General features: G+C 47.0%; 1 protein-coding gene across 2 annotated transcripts in view; it reads left to right on the plus strand.

The window, feature by feature from the left end:
* Positions 1-18,940, plus strand: part of ITGAE (integrin subunit alpha E) — a 68,605-nt gene that overhangs the window by 5,182 nt on the left and 44,483 nt on the right. For both annotated transcript variants that reach the window (XR_009558590.1, XM_060283081.1), the window contains exons 2-11: positions 1,638-1,752; positions 5,648-5,739; positions 9,759-9,826; positions 11,926-12,043; positions 12,586-12,702; positions 14,439-14,588; positions 15,521-15,642; positions 15,763-15,911; positions 16,031-16,184; positions 17,783-17,933. Coding sequence is in view for 1 of the 2 variants with exons in the window: in XM_060283081.1 (XP_060139064.1) it covers positions 1,638-1,752; positions 5,648-5,739; positions 9,759-9,826; positions 11,926-12,043; positions 12,586-12,702; positions 14,439-14,588; positions 15,521-15,642; positions 15,763-15,911; positions 16,031-16,184; positions 17,783-17,933 (1,236 nt within the window). In the remaining variant the exon portion in view is untranslated. The remainder of the gene's footprint in view (positions 1-1,637; positions 1,753-5,647; positions 5,740-9,758; positions 9,827-11,925; positions 12,044-12,585; positions 12,703-14,438; positions 14,589-15,520; positions 15,643-15,762; positions 15,912-16,030; positions 16,185-17,782; positions 17,934-18,940) is intronic.

An 18,940-nucleotide genomic window follows, 5' to 3' on the forward strand; every position in this document is an offset into this window, starting at 1 on the left:
TGGACAGATGGTGATGGTCCTGACCCAAGTGGTCAGATGGAAATTGGTCCTGTCCCAAAGCGGGGGACAGATGGTTTAACCAAAAGCCTAAGCCAACACTCAACTAAATAATTGTAATTAAATAAAGTTGTGGCCCAAATAATGCCAAAAACCCAAACCAAAATTAAGTGTCCTGGTGTGAGTTATTTGGGGGGATTTCGGGCGTCCTCGTCACGCAAAAACAAAAACACAATTACAGCCACACATACACACACATCACAACTCCCCAATATCATATTATTTAGTTACAGCATTTAAGATGGTTATAGCTCTTGGATAAAAACTGTTTTTCAGTCTATTTGTTCTTGATTTAATTGTTCTGTATCTCTTGCTCGAAGGCAACGGTGCAAAAAGACTATATCCAGGATAAGATGAATCCTGCAAAATATTATTTGCTTTTTTAAGGCAACGGGAACTATATAGTTCTTCCAGAGATGGGAGGGGATGACCGATAATCTTTTGGGCTGTGGTTATGACTTTCTAGAGCACTTTCCTATCCATGACTGTGCAATTGGAAAACCAAGCACAGATACAGTATGTAAGAATGCTCTCTACGGAGCCTCGGTAGAAGGACACCAGCAGTCTCTCACTCAGCTTGTTCTTTTTTAAAAGTCTGAGGAAATAAATTCTCTGCTGGCCTGTTCCATTGCCCCTTACCTCTCTCGCCCTGATCTGGCCACAGTGATCCATGCGACAGTCACCTCCAGGCATGATTATTGTAACTCGCTCTACGCGGGGCTGCCCTTGAAGCATAGCTGCCAAGTTTCCCCTTTTCTCGCGAGGAAGCCTATTCAGCATAAGGGAAAATCCCTTAAAATAAGGGATAACTTGGCAGCTATGCCTTGAAGCTGACCCAGAAACTCCAGCGGGTGCAGAATGCGGCGGCGAGGCTCCTTACAGGGTCCCGGCCGCGGGATCACATTCATCCAGTGCTTTACCAGCTGCACTGGCTCCCGGTGGAGTACAGGATCCGGTTTAAGGTGCTGGTTTTGACCTTTAAAGCCCTATGCGGCTTGGGACCCTCGTACCTACGGGACCGCCTCTCCTGGTATGCCCTGCGGAGGACCTTAAGGTCCACAAACAACAATACTCTGGAGATCCCGAGCCATAAGGTGGCTAGATTGGCCTCTACTAGGGCCAGGGCCTTTTCAGTATTGGCCCCAACCTGGTGGAACGCTCTTTCACAGGAGACCAGGGCCCTGCGGGATTTGTCATCTTTCCGCAGGGCCTGCAAGACGGAGCTGTTCCGCCTGGCCTTTGGGTTGGACTTAGTCTGACCCCTGTGTTTTTCCTCCCTCATGGCTGGATTTATGGACTACTTAAAATGAGGCTGCATTTTAAATTTTAATATTGTATTTTAATCTGTATTTTAATTAATTGCTTTTTATGTTTTATTGTAATTTTATTGGTGTGAGCTGCCCTGAGCCCGGTTTTGACTGGGGAGGGCGGGGTATAAATAAATTTTATTATTATTATTATTATTATTATTATTATTATTATTATTATTACTGTATCATCAGAATGTGCTTCCTAATGTTTAAACAAATTCCCACTTGCTGTCATTTCAAGCCGCCAGTCACTCATGGTCTTTCTTTCAGCTCTAGAACCTCTGAAGAGCTTTAACATTGATACCAGCTGGAGGTGGGTCTCACCAGAAGTCTCCCCTTCCTTTGGACATCAGGTTTTCCAACGCACAGATGGGCGGCGGAACTGGTAAGGGGAAACATCTTGAGGCTGGTTGAGAGGGAAAGGAAACTGCCCCACTTCCTGCAACTGGAAGAATTTTCCAGAGAAAGGTGCAAAATTGCATCCATTGGGTCCATGTGTGTGCCAAATCGCCACATAAATCACTGCACAGCCCTGACTCAGTGGGTTGGACTGAGGCAAAGGATTGTTTTCGCACATTAAACGCGTAAATTGGGTAACCAATGGCAGAAAGTCAGTCTCGTTTGAAAACCGTTGTGTGATTGGCCACTGCGAAGGACAGATGGGGGAGAAATGTGATTTGGTTTGCATTTGAATAAGAAATTACCGAATTCCCATTTCTCAGACCATTCCACGAAAATGGAAGCCTTCCAAATTCACACTTCTCCCAATTTTACAATGCAGTTCTCCATCAAACACTGCACATATATATGGGGAAAGTGTGCCAAAAATGAATATATTAGCAAAAATAAAAAATAAAGATACAATTACCCTGTGGGGAAATTGGTTGCAAAAATGTGCATACTGTATGGCATATAAAAATATGGATATCAGAAGAAATGTGCAGTAGAGTATTGATGAATTTTCACGAGGACTTCTTGTACAAAAATAACTTGCAAACTGGTGCAGTAATGTAGGGAACATAATTTATGGTGGGGTTATTATTATTATTTAAGTGAGGCACCAAAATTGACAGATGTGTCCATCCTTAGAGGTAGGTTTGGCTGAGAGACAGTGGCTGATCCAAGGCCAGCGCTTCAGAGAGCTTTATGGCAGAGTGGAGTTTCGAACCCTGGGCTCTCAGGCCCTAATCCTGTGCTCTAACCATTACTCTCTGCTTTCTCTCCCTGACTTCGCTGGCTGCGCCTGATGGGGTTGGAGTCTGGCAACATCTGGGCATTTCTGCCCAAGAGCATCTCTGCACTACATACTCAAAGGAGAATGTACCCAAAATCCCTGGGACTAGCAGCTTTGATTTGAACGTATGCCAAGCCAGCTCTTCAGTCCCTCTACCCTAGTGCTGTCTGCTCTCACCAGCAGCAACTTTCCAAGGTCTCGGGCAGACAAGGGTCTTTTCTTATCACCTGATCCATTTTAACTGGAGATTCCGGGGATCAAATCCGGGTCCTTCTGTTTGCAAGAAAAAGTGTGTTTGCTCTTCTGTTCCGTTGCAGCTTCTTGTTGAGTTAACATAATTATGAGGGAATGGGGGTGTCTCTCAGATGCATGAAGAAAATCTTAAAAGCTGCACAGAGGTTTGCTCTGGCCCACAGTGAGCAGTATAGATTAGTGGTTTCCTCTAGCGTATCCTGCCAGAGGGCTGCGCTGAGAAATAGATTTCGGTTTATATTATAAAACATGCTTTTTCATACTAGGCAGACAAGGCGAAGAGCAGTGACGATTACTCAGTGGAACTTCTGCATTCAGGAGCACTCTACCCCCTGAGTACCAAAAGCTCCAGGAGGGCCGTTGTCTGTAGGGCGGTTGCATGTCCAACTTTGCAGGGGGACATCTTGGGTCTGCTCCAGGGCTGGAGAGCCTTTGGCCCTCCAGATGTAGTTGGACTCCCAGTTCTCAGCAGCCAGCATGGCCAATGGTCAGAGCTGCCAGTTCCTGGGGCAGAGCCCTTTGGGGGGGGCAATATTTTGGCGGTGGGGGTCACGCGCCCTCAACGTCCAAAAAGTGTGGATGTCAAGCATGGCATGGCTCCAGTGGCTGGTTCCTCCTCCGCCTCCTCCCCAGAGGAGAAGGAGGGTCAAAGCAGCTTCCCACCGCCCAGTGGGAAGCAGAGCCACCAGCCGTTGAAGGCACACGACCACTGCATTCCGCTCCATCCTGGCTCCTCCCAATGTCCCGATGTCATGCACAAGATGTTCCCCCCCCCCCGCATGGCCCTCTGAAGCTGGTGCTTTTGCTAATGGTCAGGTTGAAGAGCTGTCCAGTATAGCTTAAAGATAAAGAGCCCCAAGAAAGGAGAGTTGTAGTGGGGGTCAGGGGGGGGGGCGGTTTAGGACCTTGAAGGTGGCATCAACACTTAGCACTTGCCCAGTAGTGATGTATGGAAGTGAGAGCTGGACCATGAAGAAGGCTGATCGCCGAAGAATTGATGCTTTTGAATTATGGTGCTGGAGGAGACTCTTGAGAGTCCCATGGACTGCAAGAAGATCAAACCTATCCATTCTGAAGGAAATCAGCCCTGAGTGCTCCCTGGAAGGACAGATCCTGAAGCTGAGGCTCCAATACTTTGGCCACCTCATGGGAAGAGAAGAATCCTTGGAAAAGACCCTGATGTTGGGAAAGATTGAGGGCACAAGGAGAAGGGGACGACAGAGGATGAGATGGTTGGACAGTGTTCTCGAAGCTACCAACATGAGCCTGACCAAACTGCGGGACAGGAGTGCCTGGCGTGCTATGGTCCATGGGGTCACAAAGAGTCGGACACGACTAAACGACTAAACAACAACAACAACAACATATTGAGCAGGCAAGGACACAACTCACTTGGGAACAGTCTTCCCCACTATGGTGAAATGGGTTGCATTTCTACGTAATGATTTGGCCAAGGGCATCCATCCATATATGAACTAGCATGTATACTCTTTAAATCTAAATTTCCTGCGCATTTAATGCAAATTTTCACCCTCTTTCTGTTGCAGTCCGCTAATCGGGCCCAAGCTGCCTTGGTCACTGAAAAGCCAATAAATGCCATAGACAGAGGAGATTCCCATACAGTAATCACTCGTTTATTCAGCTGAGTAAAACAGAGCAGGCGAGCCACACTCACCAGTGTGATGGTGAAGCCACGCCAAATAGCCTTTATTCATACTTTTTATAGGCATCTCCCCCTCCTGAGGTTCCTTGCACTGATAGAAACAGGACACCCTGCCTGGAGACCTTGAAGGGGAGAGCTGCCTGGCAGAGGGAGGTTTTCCTGATAATCGCCTAGCAACATTATCTGGTCGTCACATATTTGTGGCTCACCCTCCTAAATTCTAAAGCAGGCAGTTTTTTACAGAAGCAAAATGGCATCAGTTAGGCCAGGGGTCAGCAATCTAAGGCCCATGGGCCGGAAGCGGCCTGAAGAGGTCGCTTGACCGGCCCACGAGCCACCACCCCCCCGAACCAAGTTTCCTGCTTGCACACTGCGGTAAACTGGCACAGCGCGGGGACTCACTTCCATGGCGCCGAAGATCGTGTCTGCACACGCTCATGCGCACGCACGATCCGGCCCACGGAGAGATCTCTGCCGGACTGATCCAGCCCAGGCAAGATAAACCTTGCTGACCCCTGAGTCAGGACAAGATCAGGCCTCTGTGGCTTTTCCTGAGACCCCACACTTTCGTTTATTTTGGAGATTTTGAAAAACAAAAATAAATTTAAAAAGCTCAGCAAATTTGGTCACCTCCCTGCCAAAAAAAGAAGCTCAACAACTTTTGTGTCTGGATCGCCACTCTCCAGAGCTCTACTTTTACAGAGTTTCACACAAAATGGCAGGCTAGGTATATTCTCCATGTGTTTTTTAGGGTTGCCAGACTCAATAGAGGGCAGGACTTCTGTGCCTTTAATTGCCCCGCTCTCTTTTGAGTCTGGAAACCTTAAAGAGAAACCAGCAGACCCTTTGTTTAATTTCCAAGCAAAGGGTCTGCTGGTTTCTCTTTAAGGTTTCCAGACTCAAAAAAGAGCAGGGCAATTAGAGGCACAGAAGTCCTGTCCTCTATTGAGTCTGGCAACCCTAGTTTGGATCTGACCATTCTTATCCATAGCTGTCAACCCTCCCCCTTTTTTTTGCGGGAAACTCCCTTATTCCAAATGTTCTTATCCCCACTGCTCTTCTTATATTCTCTGTTTGCTAAGAGACCGGACTTTTTGTCTCTCTCTCTCTTTCTCTCCCCCCCCCCAAAAGGATTGTAGCTGCTTCCTTGGGTCCAGGCGACTTGGGCAAGCTGTATAAATGCAACCTGCAGGATAACCATTGCGAAGCAGTAAGCTTAGGTGGTACGTACTCTTCTTAATTCTCGTGAATCCATACCTGGTCTTTCTTCAAAAGTATGCAAGGCAAGGCAGCTCGTGCAAAATCAACCCAGTGCCAGATGAAATAGAAACAGGAGCAAAAACATAAACAAAACCCTTTGCAAATGTAAGTTTAAAAATACAGCCAAAAAAAAAAAAAAGGCACGCACGCTGCAACCTGGAAAACCAACAAACATAGGGAGCTGTGTTATCCCAAGTCAGATCAGTAGTCCATTTAGCTCAGTATTGCCTACACTGACTGGCAGCAGCTCTCCAGGGTTTAAGGCAGGCAATATCCCGGGCTTTACCTGGAGTTGCTGGGACTGATCCGGGGACCCTCCATGTGCAAAGCAAGTGCACTATGGCCCTTCCTGTGTGTCGCTCCTCCAGGTACATACTTTAAGAGGACACGCCACTTTCCGATTCCCATTCCCCAACAGACGAATCCCACAGCAAGGTTAAAAACAGCAAGCAGTTTTCAAAACAGCAGGCCCACACAATAGAAGTTGTGGGGTGATATGCTCCTTCCCTCCTCAAGCTCAGGTTCCTCTGCCCTCTGCCATCCTTAACCAGCCCTCTTAACCAAGATTTAGAAATCAGGATTTGTGCCTGCTGCATCCATAGTTAAGAGGGAACCTCATTGCTGTGCTTATGGTTAACAGTACAGTGGTACCTTGGTTCTCAAACTTAATCCATTCCGGAAGTCCGTTCCAAAACCAAAGTGTTCCAAAAACCAAGGCACGCTTTCCCATAGAAAGTACAGTAATGCAAAATGGATTAATCCATTCCAGACTTTTAAAAACAACCCCTAAAACATGAATTTAACATGAATTTTACTCTCTAACGAGACCACTGATCCATAAAATGAAAGCAATAATCAATGTACTGTACTATAAAATGAGTAAGACAGTATTGTTGATGATAAAAATTTAAATTAATTTTTTTTCTTACTTGCACTGATGATAGTCATTGTTTGGATGGGGGGCTTTTATCCATTTCCGCAGTCACACCATCAATCCAGCTGAATGGGGTTCTACAAGGTCACGAAAACAAATTAACTGAAAAAGCCACAAAAGCGCAAAATAAATAGCAAAAACAAAAGTGCCAAATACAGTGGTACCTTGATTCTCGAACTTAATCCGTTCCGGAAGTTTGTTTGACTTCCAAAATGTTCGAAAACCAAGGTGCAGCTTTTGATTGGTGCAGGAGCCCCGGAAACAATAGCCGACAGCCGCATTGGACGTTCGAAAAACATTCAAAAACTGGAACACTTACTCGTGGGTTTTTGGCATTTGGGAACCCAGGCGTTTGAGAACCAAGGCATTTGACAACCAAGGTACCACTGTAATTGTTAACAGGGAGACTGCTGCCCAGTGCAGGGGGGGTCTATTAGGGCAAATGGAACTTGATAAGCCCCTGATCTGAACTAGCCACCAGACTCTCCTTAGGCTCCCAAGAGCTCATATACCACTGCTTGCCCTGCATTGTGCAAGCTGAGGAATAATAAAGGCCTTCGAGGCAGTCAAGAAACATAAATGGATGCAAAATAAGGGATATCCCATATTAAAAGAATTTACTTTGCAACTGACATGTTGGGCCTGCAATAGAATGCTCATGTTCAGGGTTCGAGATATCCAGCCATGCCCTTTCCCTGGATACTCCATTCCATTCCACCCCTACCCAAATCATTTTCTATTTCCTCCCTCAACAGCCAGCATTCTGCAGCCACTGAGCATACTAAATTCTCATTGGGATGTTTTTGTTTTGGAGCAGGTAAATGGCACCTTTTCTAAGGATTTTTGTCATTCCGCAAACCTTGGGGTTCAGCCAAATATTAAGAAAGCTGATATTCGTGGTGTGCTTCGGTACTCACCCTCAAACATTGCGAGTAGAATGAATGGTTGTCCAATTATGCAGCAATATTCTTTCTTTTGCTTATTTCTTCCATGAGCCCTTCTTTCTTGTGATTCTTTCCCGCACAATTTTCTCTCTGTTCTGCTAGTCGGTGAATAATAATAATAATTATATATATATATATATATATATATATATATATATATATATATATATGTGTGTGTGTGTGTGTGTGTGTGTGTGTATATGTATATGTATATATATATGTATATATGTATATATGTATATATAAATGTAGTTGTGGGGAAAGGTTCATTTTGTTCCAATGAACCTTTCCCCACAACTGCTTACCCGATTGTCCTCAAATTTGCCCTCAACACCAGGACCACATGTGAGAGTGTCTCTATCCACTTACATTGCCCATACACACACCTAGGACAGGAAGAAACCTGGATTTGTATACCCAAAAATTGCCCCCTCCAGTGGACATCCTACGAACAACATCCAACATACTGCCAAAATCCTGCCCACTTCCCATCCACCCCACCACCAGAGACCAGACCTCTGCCAGGGACCAGGCCACCGCCACCCCAACAGTAGCCCGCTCCCCAAGGACCCCCACCCGCCACGGAGGTACCTACCCCAGAGATTCCCCCCTCAGGGAACAAGTGGGGCCTACAGGGGAGTCTGAAGGGGGACTCTGAGGGCCCATTTCGGACCTACAGGGATTCTGAGGACCCATTTCACAGACTAAACCACAGTGGGGCCTATAGGGGGGGTCTGAAGGGGGACTCTGAGGTCCCATTTCACAGACTAAACCACAGTGGGGCCTATAGAGGGGTCTGAAGGGGGACTCTGAGGGCCCATTTAGGACCTACAGGGATTCTGAGGGCCCATTTCATAGACTAAACCACAGTGGGACCTACAGGGGAGTCAGAAGGGGGACTCTGAGGACCCATTTCACAGACTAAACCACAGTGGGGCCTATAGGGAGGTCTGAAGGGGGACTCTGAGGGCCCATTTCACAGACTAAACCACAGTGGGGCCTATAGGGGGGTCTGAAGGGGGACTCTGAGGGCCCATTTCACAGACTAAACCACAGTGGGGCCTATAGGGGGGTCTGAAGGGGGACTCTGAGGGCCCATTTCACAGACTAAACCACAGTGGGGCCTATAGGGGGGTCTGAAGGGGGACTCTGAGGACCCATTTCACAGACTAAAACACAGTGGGGCCTATAGGGGGGTCTGAAGGGGGACTCTGAGGGCCCATGTCACAGACTAAACCACAGTGGGGCCTATAGAGGGGTCTGAAGGGGGACTCTGAGGGCCCATTTAGGACCTACAGGGATTCTGAGGGCCCATTTCATAGACTAAACCACAGTGGGACCTACAGGGGAGTCAGAAGGGGGACTCTGAGGACCCATTTCACAGACTAAACCACAGTGGGGCCTATAGGGGGGTCTGAAGGGGGACTCTGAGGGCCCATGTCACAGACTAAACCACAGTGGGGCCTATAGAGGGGTCTGAAGGGGGACTCTGAGGGCCCATTTAGGACCTACAGGGATTCTGAGGGCCCATTTCATAGACTAAACCACAGTGGGACCTACAGGGGAGTCAGAAGGGGGACTCTGAGGACCCATTTCACAGACTAAACCACAGTGGGGCCTATAGGGGGGTCTGAAGGGGGACTCTGAGGGCCCATGTCACAGACTAAACCACAGTGGGGCCTATAGGGGGGTCTGAAGGGGGACTCTGAGGGCCCATTTAGGACCTACAGGGATTCTGAGGGCCCATTTCATAGACTAAACCACAGTGGGACCTACAGGGGAGTCAGAAGGGGGACTCTGAGGACCCATTTCACAGACTAAACCACAGTGGGGCCTATAGGGGGGTCTGAAGGGGGACTCTGAGGACCCATTTCACAGACTAGGCCACAGCAACGTGTGGCAGGGCCAGCTAGTAATAATAATATTTATATATGCCGCCCATCTGAGTGGGTTCCCCCAGCTACTCTGGGTGGCTTTCAACAAATTAAAACACAATACATGACAGATAATTGGTGAATAGAGCAAGCAACACATAGCCGTGTGTGTGTGTGCGTGTGCGTGTGCACTCATCTGTACCCCCAATTTCTTTCTTCTCCCTCTCAAGAAAACATTCGGAAACTGAAAAAGCTCCGGTCTGGTATTGCTGTAGCCCAAAGCCCAGAACATATCCTGGTAAGTCACAGAGATTTTGCAGAGTTGAGTGTGTTCTGCAAGTTGCCTCAAGCCAAGGATACAATTAAGATTGTGGCAACAAAGTCTAGTCATGTAACTAGCCATCAAGGATTAAGTGGGCCAAGAAGGTGCCCTGATGTTTTCTCACCCCACCAGCTGCCCTCCACGCCATGCCACCTTAATTCATCCTTTTTTTAGTTCCAAGGCCACCATTTATTCCATGCATTTATTCACCTTTGAACATTTTACACATATGGTACATGAAATGCTTCGCTAGAAGCGGCTTAGTCATGCTGGCCACATGACCCGGAAGCTGTCTGCGGACAAATGCCGGCTCCCTCGGCCAGTAAAGCGAGATGAGTACGCAACCCCAGAGTCGTCCGCGACTGGACCTAACGGTCAGGGGTACCTTTACCTTTACATGACAGCGTTGGGGAACCTGTGGTCAGGAAAGGTCAGGAAGCAGAGAGTTCCAGACCAGAGTGAACTGAAGCCTTTTGGTAAAGACCTCAGAAAATCTGAAAAGTATCTGAAACTGGGAAGTGAACCCTCATGTAAAGCCCCGGGAACAAGCCTGAAAGTTAACTGGAGCAGAGTTAGGAAGGGTAATTGACTAATATTATTGTAACCTTAAACATCAGGAAGAACTTTCTGACAATAATGATAATGATGATGATAATAATGATAATTATTATTATTATTATTATTATTATTTATTATTTCTATCCCGCCCATCTAGCTAGGTTTCCCCAGCCACTCTGGGCAACTTCCAACAAAATATTAAAAACACATTAAAACATCAGTCATTAAAAACTTCCCTAAACAGCGCTGCCTTCAGATGTCTTCTAAATGTCATATAGTTGTTTATTTCCTTGACATCTGATGGGAGGGCGTTCCACAGGGCGGGCACCACTACCGAGAAGGCCCTCTGCCTGCTTTCCTGTAACCTCACTTCTCGCAATGAGGGAACCGCAATAAGGCCCTCGGTGCTGGACCTAAGTGTCCAGGGTGAACGATGGGGGTAGAGACGCTCCTTCAGGTATACAGGGCCGTTTAGGGCTTTCAAGGTCAGCACCAACACTTTGAATTGTGCTCAGAAACGTACTGGGAGCCAATGTAGGTCTTTCAAGACCAGTGTTATGTGGTCTCGGCGGCCACTCCCAGTCACCAGTCTAGCTGCCGCTTTCTGGATTAATTGTAGTTTCCGGGTCACCTTCAAAGGTAGCTCCACATAGAGTGCATTGCAGTAGTCCAAGCGAGAGATAACTAGAGCATGCACCACTCTGGCGAGACAGTCTGTGGGCAGGTAGGGTCTCAGCCTGCGTACCAGATGAAGCTGTTAAACAGCTGCCCTGGACACAGAATTGACCTGTGCCTCCATGGACAGCTGTGAGTCTAAAATGACTCCCAGGCTGCGCACCTGGTCTTTCAGGGGCACAGTTACCCCATTCAGGACCAGGGAGTCCTCCACACCTTCCCGCCTCCTGTCCCCCCAAAACAGTACTTCTGTCTTGTCAGGAATCAACTTCGATCCGTTAGCCGCCATCCATCCTGCCCGCCAATAGTAAGAGTTGCTGGACAGTGGTCTCCCTTGGGAGGCTGTAGACTCTCCTTCCTTGGAGGTTTTAAAGCAGAGGTTGGATGTCCGTCATGGATGCTTTTAGTTGAGATTCCTGCATTGCAGGGGATTGGACTAGATGAGCCTCTGGGTCCCTTTCAACTCTGCAATACCATGATTCTACCTGTGAAGTGAAAGGGTCTCCATCCCTTTGCCATCCTTACACAGAGTTCTCTTTGATGCTTTGCGTTCTTCTTAATGGCACACCCCCAAGCTAGCACCTCACCCAGGAGACCAGCCTGGCTTACTTAGCCGTTAACACATGCTGATTCCAGAGGATTACCATTGTCTAGCATACAGCCCAATGCAAACAGGCCTGGCCTAATGTCTGCCTGATACACTATTTCCCAGTTTTAACACTGCCAAACATTAATTAAATTCCAACACTTGCTCAATCCGGAGATCACAGTTGCCTAGCGCCCACAAACTCATAACCATATAAAGTCTTTGTTTCTCGGTTCCTGTCTCTCTCCCTTGACAGGCTTGTCTCCAGCACAGACGGCGCCAGCGGCGTCGAGTCACGGAGGAGCTGAACGGGCTTTGTGTGCTGCTTGCAGCTGACTTCCAGGAGAAGGCTTTTATCAACCTCACAGACATCAGTATGAGATGTAGATGTGTTATAAGATATAATTGGTCACGGCCGTGTTCGGTTCATCGGGTGCAGGAGGAAACTGGCCCCGTGTCCTGAGCTGCCATTTGTGTCTGACATTTCCCCCCGAGCTGCGGTTTTGTGTTTGATTCTAACCCCAAAGCCACCATCTCCCCCGACACTGCCAAGTGCCAAGTTGCACCTAGCCTTGAGCTGCCATTTTGCATCTGATTCTTCTGCCACGGCGGTTTCCCAGTTTGCAGGTGGTTTCAAGAAGCCCAAATTAAATGTGAACTGGCCTGAATTTCTCCCCTCATCCCTGCTCTATGCAGGTACAATGGAAATAATGTGTGCTTGCTAGTTTGTTTTGACTGTCCCATGTGAGCATCCCTTTCACTTTGTTCAACATTTCTCCCGCTGCCTTTGACTGGCTCCAAAGGGATGGTCTCCCTACAGTAGCCAGACGCAGGTTCTTATCAGGCGGCCCTCCTGTTCCTTCAGGTGCCTTACTGTCGCTCTTGTTTTTATCGTTTTTTTTTGCACTTCCTGTAGTCGAAACCAAGCTATCAAGCCGGAGAAGTGAAAACCGGGGGAAAAGGGACACCAATAGTCACGAAATCAGCGTCCTCGACACCAAGTTTGGTTTGGCTGAAAGTACTGTATGCAAAGGTGAGATTGAAAGATGGAACTTTTGTTTTGTTTAATTGATTACATTATTATTATTATTATTATTATTATTATTATTATTATTACTGTATATCATTTACATTTGATTTGGGGTTTGTTGGAGGCATATGGCTGGGCGTTGTGAGATTGCAACTGCGTTCAGATCACACAGTTAACACACTATGATACCACTTTAAACATTAATAAAGGTAAAGGTAAAAGGACCTCCTACCGTTAGGTCCAGTCGCAGATGACTCTGGGGTTGCGGCGCTCATCTCGCTTTACTGCCCAAGGGAGCCGGCGTACAGCTTCCGGGTCATGTGGCCAGCATGACAAAGACGCTTCTGCCAAACCAGGGCAGCGCACGAAAACGCCGTTTACCTTCCCGCCGGAGCGGTACCTATTTATCTACTTGTACTTTGACGTGCTTTCAAACTGCTAGGTTGGCAGGAGCTGGGACCAAACAACAGGAGCTCACCCCATCACGGGGATTCGAACCGCCGACCTTCTGATCGACAAGCCCTAGGCTCTGTGGTTTAGACCACAGTGCTACCTGCGTCCCTTTTAAACATTCATAGCTCCCCACAAATAATTCTGGGGGCTGTATTTTGCGAAGGGAACTCTGTTGCCTCAGAAAAATAAAGATCTTCCTTGCTTTCACTGCATCTTGCCTCCATCCATTCATCTCTGACCGATCATGGACTTAGGGGGACTCAGTCTCTTGGGGAGTTGGGCAGCAAAAGCCACCCACCCTTATTTTTCTATATCGTGAAGGGTGCTTGGAGTTGGCAGGAGACGACTCACTCCTTTCCATTCCCTTCCCAGAGCTATAGTTCCCAGAGTGTTTTAACACTCAATCCCTCTTCAGAACTGTAGCTCTGGAAGGTGAATGGAGGGTTCCCTAGGAAATCTCAGCTCCCAGAAATCTTTGGGGGAAGCCATGACTGTTTAAAGCGGTATTACAGTATACTAATTGAAATATGTAGTGTGAATGCGGCCTCTGGGTTTGGTTCTTTTGCTTGTTTGTCTCTTTCTTCACAAAACCACTACCTCAGTGTCTGGTGCTTTCAAAGAGGGCAGGTCCCTGCCCCGAGGCGATTGCCATTTGATGCAGGAAGGCAATTTCCCAAACTTATGGGTTGAACTCCAGATTGCCAGCAATTTCCAGGAGAAACTATTAATATTATTATTAGCAGTAGGCAGTGCTTTTTTCCCCCTAAAAAATTGTTTAGGGGACACTCTCATTTGGACTCAAAAAAATCACCATAAGTAGAGGTACTACTGTATAGTCCTCCTTCAAGGATCAAAAGATGGTGTACACCTGCTTACCCGCCCCCCTCTCCATTTTATCTTCCCAGTAACCCTGTGAGGTGGGCAGTGGCCAGGCTGAAAGATGGCAACTGGCTCAAGGTCACCCAGTGATTACTCCCCCCTCTCCAAAATCCTTAATCCCTTCACTTATTTTTTTTTTTTAATTACAATTTTGTCCCACTGTTCCTCCAAGGAATTCTAGTAGAAATAGCCCCTCCCGCTCTCGTTTCATCTTTACAAAAACCCTGCAAGCTAGGTCAGCCTGCTGCAAGATGGGTGACTCCAAGGTCATCCAATGAGCTTCGTGGCTGAGTTGGGATATGAATCCTGTATGCCAATAAAGGTTGATTGATTGATTGATTGATTGATATGAATCCTGCTGGGTCCTATTCTGACACTCTTTATACTTAATTTTCCCCTTTTAAAAGAAAAATATTCTACAGATGGAAGCTCTCAGTTTGGCTGCCAAATTCTTGAATCTAACAACAACAACAACAACAACAACAACAACAACAACAACAACAACAACAACAACAAAAACAGCTACTACCTGGAAGAGGAGGAAGAGGATGAATCCTGTAAGTCAGGGATGGGTAGAAGGAAGATGAGGTACATCTATATAGATGATGTCCAGGACTCAAGTTCCCAGTCGCAGGATCCCTACCTTTGCAGTATAAATCTAAGCAAGTAATAAATCCAATATCAGGAATAAATCAAATGTTTGTTTCCTTCTGTTTACCCAGCCTCCTCCTGATGGCTGCGGTCTTGGCCCAGGGCTCAGCAGCACAGAACTGGTCTCAAATACCAAAAGTCATTGCTATAGCTGAGAGGGTTTCTGAACATCCACATGTTAAATCCCCAACATGGGTGAAGCCAAGGGGGGCAGCACACAGCTTCCCATAATCCTCAAAAAGTATTGAAAAGCATTAAAAATACTTAATTAAGTATTTTCTGCCCCCCACCCCCAACAAAAGCCTGTCCCTCCCCATAACACCCTTTTTTGGTGGGATTTTTACCCATGCTTTTGAAAACAAAGCTCAACAAGTTCAAACTACAAGAAAGAAGATTCCACCTAAACATTAGGAAGAACTTCCTGACAGTAAGAGCTGTTCAGTAGTGGGATTTGCTACCAACGAGTGTGGCAGAGTCTCCTTCTTTGGAGGTCTTTAAGCAGAGGCTTGACAGGCATATGTCAAGAATGCTTTGATGGTGTTTCCTGCTTGGCAGGGGGTTGGACTGGATGGCCCTTGTGGTCTCTTCCAACTCTATGATTCTATGAAATAAAGCTCAACAAGTTTTGGGGGACACCCCACCCAAGAAAAACCCTGGCTTTGCCACCCCTTTCGCCACCAAGCAACCACAGCAGTCCACAGGCACTTGTGTTTAGAGAGCAGGGTGCCTTGGTCCAAGGGTATAGAATGGCCCCCAAACCTCTCACTTTTAGAAATCATGTATCAAAATCAGTCCAGTAAGGGCTCTGGATTAAACCTCGTGATCTTTTCCGCGGCAGACCTGCGGACTGAAATCGCCTTGGTCCTGGACGGCTCCGGGAGCATCGACCCGCCGGACTTCGAGCGAGCCAGGAATTTCACCTACAGCTTGGTGAAGACGTCCTACGAGAAGTGTTTGGAGGTGACTGCCTCAGTCTACCTTTTGGGTCATGATGCCGGGGTTCTGCCAGGGACCAGGGAGGGTGTGTCATCTCCTGAACGCAATCTCCGCCTGCTCACACAGTTTCCTTCTGTATTCCAGTGCGTCTTCGCCTTGGTTCAGTATGGAGACGTCATCCAGACAGAATTCGACCTGCGAGAGGAAAGGGGCAACGGTGCGCTGGAAAAAATTAAGGCCATGACTCAAGTGCACAACATGACCTGGACCGCATCTGCCATCCAGCATGTCCTGTGAGTTAATGGGAACCCTTGAGGAAGAACTCTGTGTGACCCAGAGGTCTGCTTCTGGGATATTCTGCCCCAAAGCTTGCAAACCAAACAGTCATATTTTTTCTTTCGGTTTTAAACAGAGATTCCATCTTCAACCCAAACTATGGGTCGCAGCAGAATGCCTTGAAGATCATAGTTGTGTTGACAGATGGGGAGATTTTATTGGACCCCTTGGACATAGAAACGGTGATCAGTTCGACCGGGAAGGCAGGCATCACACGATACGCCATTGGGGTGAGCTCTGGTTTCAGCAAGGCTCTTACAGGCATTTATCCTTTGGACGTATCAGAACCTGCATTCTTTGGCATGATATCAGGTTGGGGAGGTGGGTTTTGGTCATGTGAAGGGAAATAATAATAATAATAATAATAATAATAATAATAATAATAGCACAGGGAGCAGCAGTGGGTCTGAAGCAGCCAGGGTCGGAGGGAGAGAGCAGCCTACGTGCGGAATGATGGGAAAGCTCAGCGGAGGAGAGATGTAGGCAAGGGCTCCAGGGTGCTGGAGAGCCATTCCACCGCTCTGGCCAGGAGGAGGCTGAGAGGGCATCACTCCTTCCAGCACAAGAGTTAAGGAGAGCACCGCGACGCAGGTCAAGGGGGAGGCGTTTTGGGGTGCCCCGACTACTTTGCTGGCGTAGGAACAGACGTACGCCATTGGCGGATTCTGGTTCGGACTGAGAGGTCATGTTTTAAGCCAGGCATCCCCAAACTTCGGCCCTCCAGATGTTTTGGACTACAATTCCCATCATCCCTGACCACTGGTCCTCTTAGCTAGGGATCATGGGAGTTGTAGGCCAAAACATCTGGAGGGTCGCAGTTTGGGGATGCCTGTTTTAAGCTATCTCTGCACTGTAAATACTCTGCACAATTTAAGTCTTTAAAGACAAACTGGACTCAAGCAGAGTTACTCTAGAGTAGCCATGACGACCCTCTGACAACAACAACAACAATAATAACAGTAACAACAACAACCCACCCTTTGCCCTAAGGTCCATGGGTAAGGTTTGCATAAAAATGTATATACCGTATATCAGTATATCAATGAAAATAACATACAAAATGCATTAGATTAGGGGAAATTGCTTTGTACAATGCGTATTTTAAGCAAAATTGCATTAAAAATTTAATATGAGGAGGAATTCGCACTAATATGCTGATGAATTTTCACGAGGACTTAAAAGAACAATTGCAAACTGATGAGAAAATGTGGTGAACTCAACTTAATATGGGAAAAATTAGAGACCAAAATTGACCTATTTGTCTGTTGCTAATCCACGCACAAGGGGAAAAGGTATCAGGAAGATTTGTTGATAGTACCAAAACAAACAAACCAACAATGGCGCCCCCTCCCCCCAAAAAACCAGCCCAATAAGAACAGAGCATGCTCAGTAGCCCTAGAATGAATTAGGGTGATTTAAGTGGAAAATCAGGGGAATGGAATATGCTGGAAGAAGGCATGGCTGGCAGGTAGAAAGGAACATGTGTGCTCTGCACTGCAACATTTTGTTGCAGAGCCCAATGGTCGATGCCTAAATAAATGCCTATGGTAGCTAAATGGAACTTCCATATTCAGAAACGGTATAACCCAAAAGACCAGCTGGGTAGGTAGGAAACCTGGAGAGGGCTTGCCATGTCCTGCCTGGCTTCTGGGTTCCTTGGCGAGCCTCCGTGTGGGGAAAAGAATGATGGGTGAGATTCAGCCTGTGCCAACTGGGCTGGGGATGATGGGAGTTGTAGTCCAAAACATCTGGAGGGCGGCCGGTTGGAGAAAAGGCTGGTACAATCTGCGGCCATCCAGTACTGCCTGGGTTGGGGTGTCCTCTACAGGTCGGGGAGGCCTTCGAGAAGCCAAAAGCTCTGCAGGAGCTCCAGCTGATCGCCTCCGACCCGGATGAAAAGCACCTCTTCCGCGTGACAAACTATTCGGCCCTGGCCGTCCTCCTCTCCATGCTCCAGGAGAAGATCATCGGCATTGAAGGTGAGGCGTTGGGGTATTGGGTTTTAGGCAAAGCTGTCTTAAACCAAAGGTGAGCAGCTGAAGGGGAAGGGGAACGAACCCAAAGGACACCAAAGGAAACTCAAAGTCTGTACGTTCCCTTTTCAATGTATAGTTAAGAGAGTAAGCTATAAGCCAGGATGTCCTCCTGAGCAGAACATCAGAAGTTGCCTCGCACCAGATCAGATCTAGCCCAGTTTGTCTGCTCTGACTGGCAGCAGCTCTCCAGAACATTCCTAACCATACCTGGAGGGGCTGGGAATTGAACCTGGCATGCGAAACAGGTGCTCTGACAGAGGGCTGGGGTCCCTCCCCTAAAAATAAAGTAAGATGCTAGTCCTCATGGTCCTGAATAAAGGGTTGATATTGGAATATAGGAAGCTGTCTCATTGCAACTTGGACTATTGGTCCATTGGGGCTGGGGGGGGGGTTGTTGTGGGGGGGGATTGTTGCTGTTAGATTTTTGCATCTTTATTTTAGATCTTGTTGTGATTCATGTGGAAATTGTTCCATTTGGTTGTGTATTTTTTAATGTCTTACTTGTTTTTCATTTTTCTATTTCTTTTTTAAAAACTTTATTTTCAATGCAAAAGTACAACATAAAATATAAACAAAATAATGCATTAATCAAAATATCAAAGAAAGGAAAAGAAAAAAAGAACAACAACCACAAAACCACAAAAACATAAACAAACATACATACACTTTGACTCCCTTCCATCCTTTTGAGACTTCAACTTTTCAGTCTTATTTATTTTTCATGAGTACTTTTGTTATTTTGTAGTTATGTGATTTTCTCCCCCTGTCGCAAACCACCTTGAGCATGGTTTGAACTGTGGGAAGGCAGCATACAAAATAAAATTATGTATGCCGCTCAGTACTGTCGGCAGGGTAGGGACTGGCAGGGACTCTCCAGGGTTTTTGGCAAGGAATATTTCTCAGCCCTAACTGGAGATGCCAAGGATTTTACCCAGGACGGACCTTCTGCA

This window comes from Zootoca vivipara, chromosome 15, assembly GCF_963506605.1.
Source record: "Zootoca vivipara chromosome 15, rZooViv1.1, whole genome shotgun sequence".
Lineage (NCBI taxonomy): Eukaryota > Metazoa > Chordata > Lepidosauria > Squamata > Lacertidae > Zootoca > Zootoca vivipara.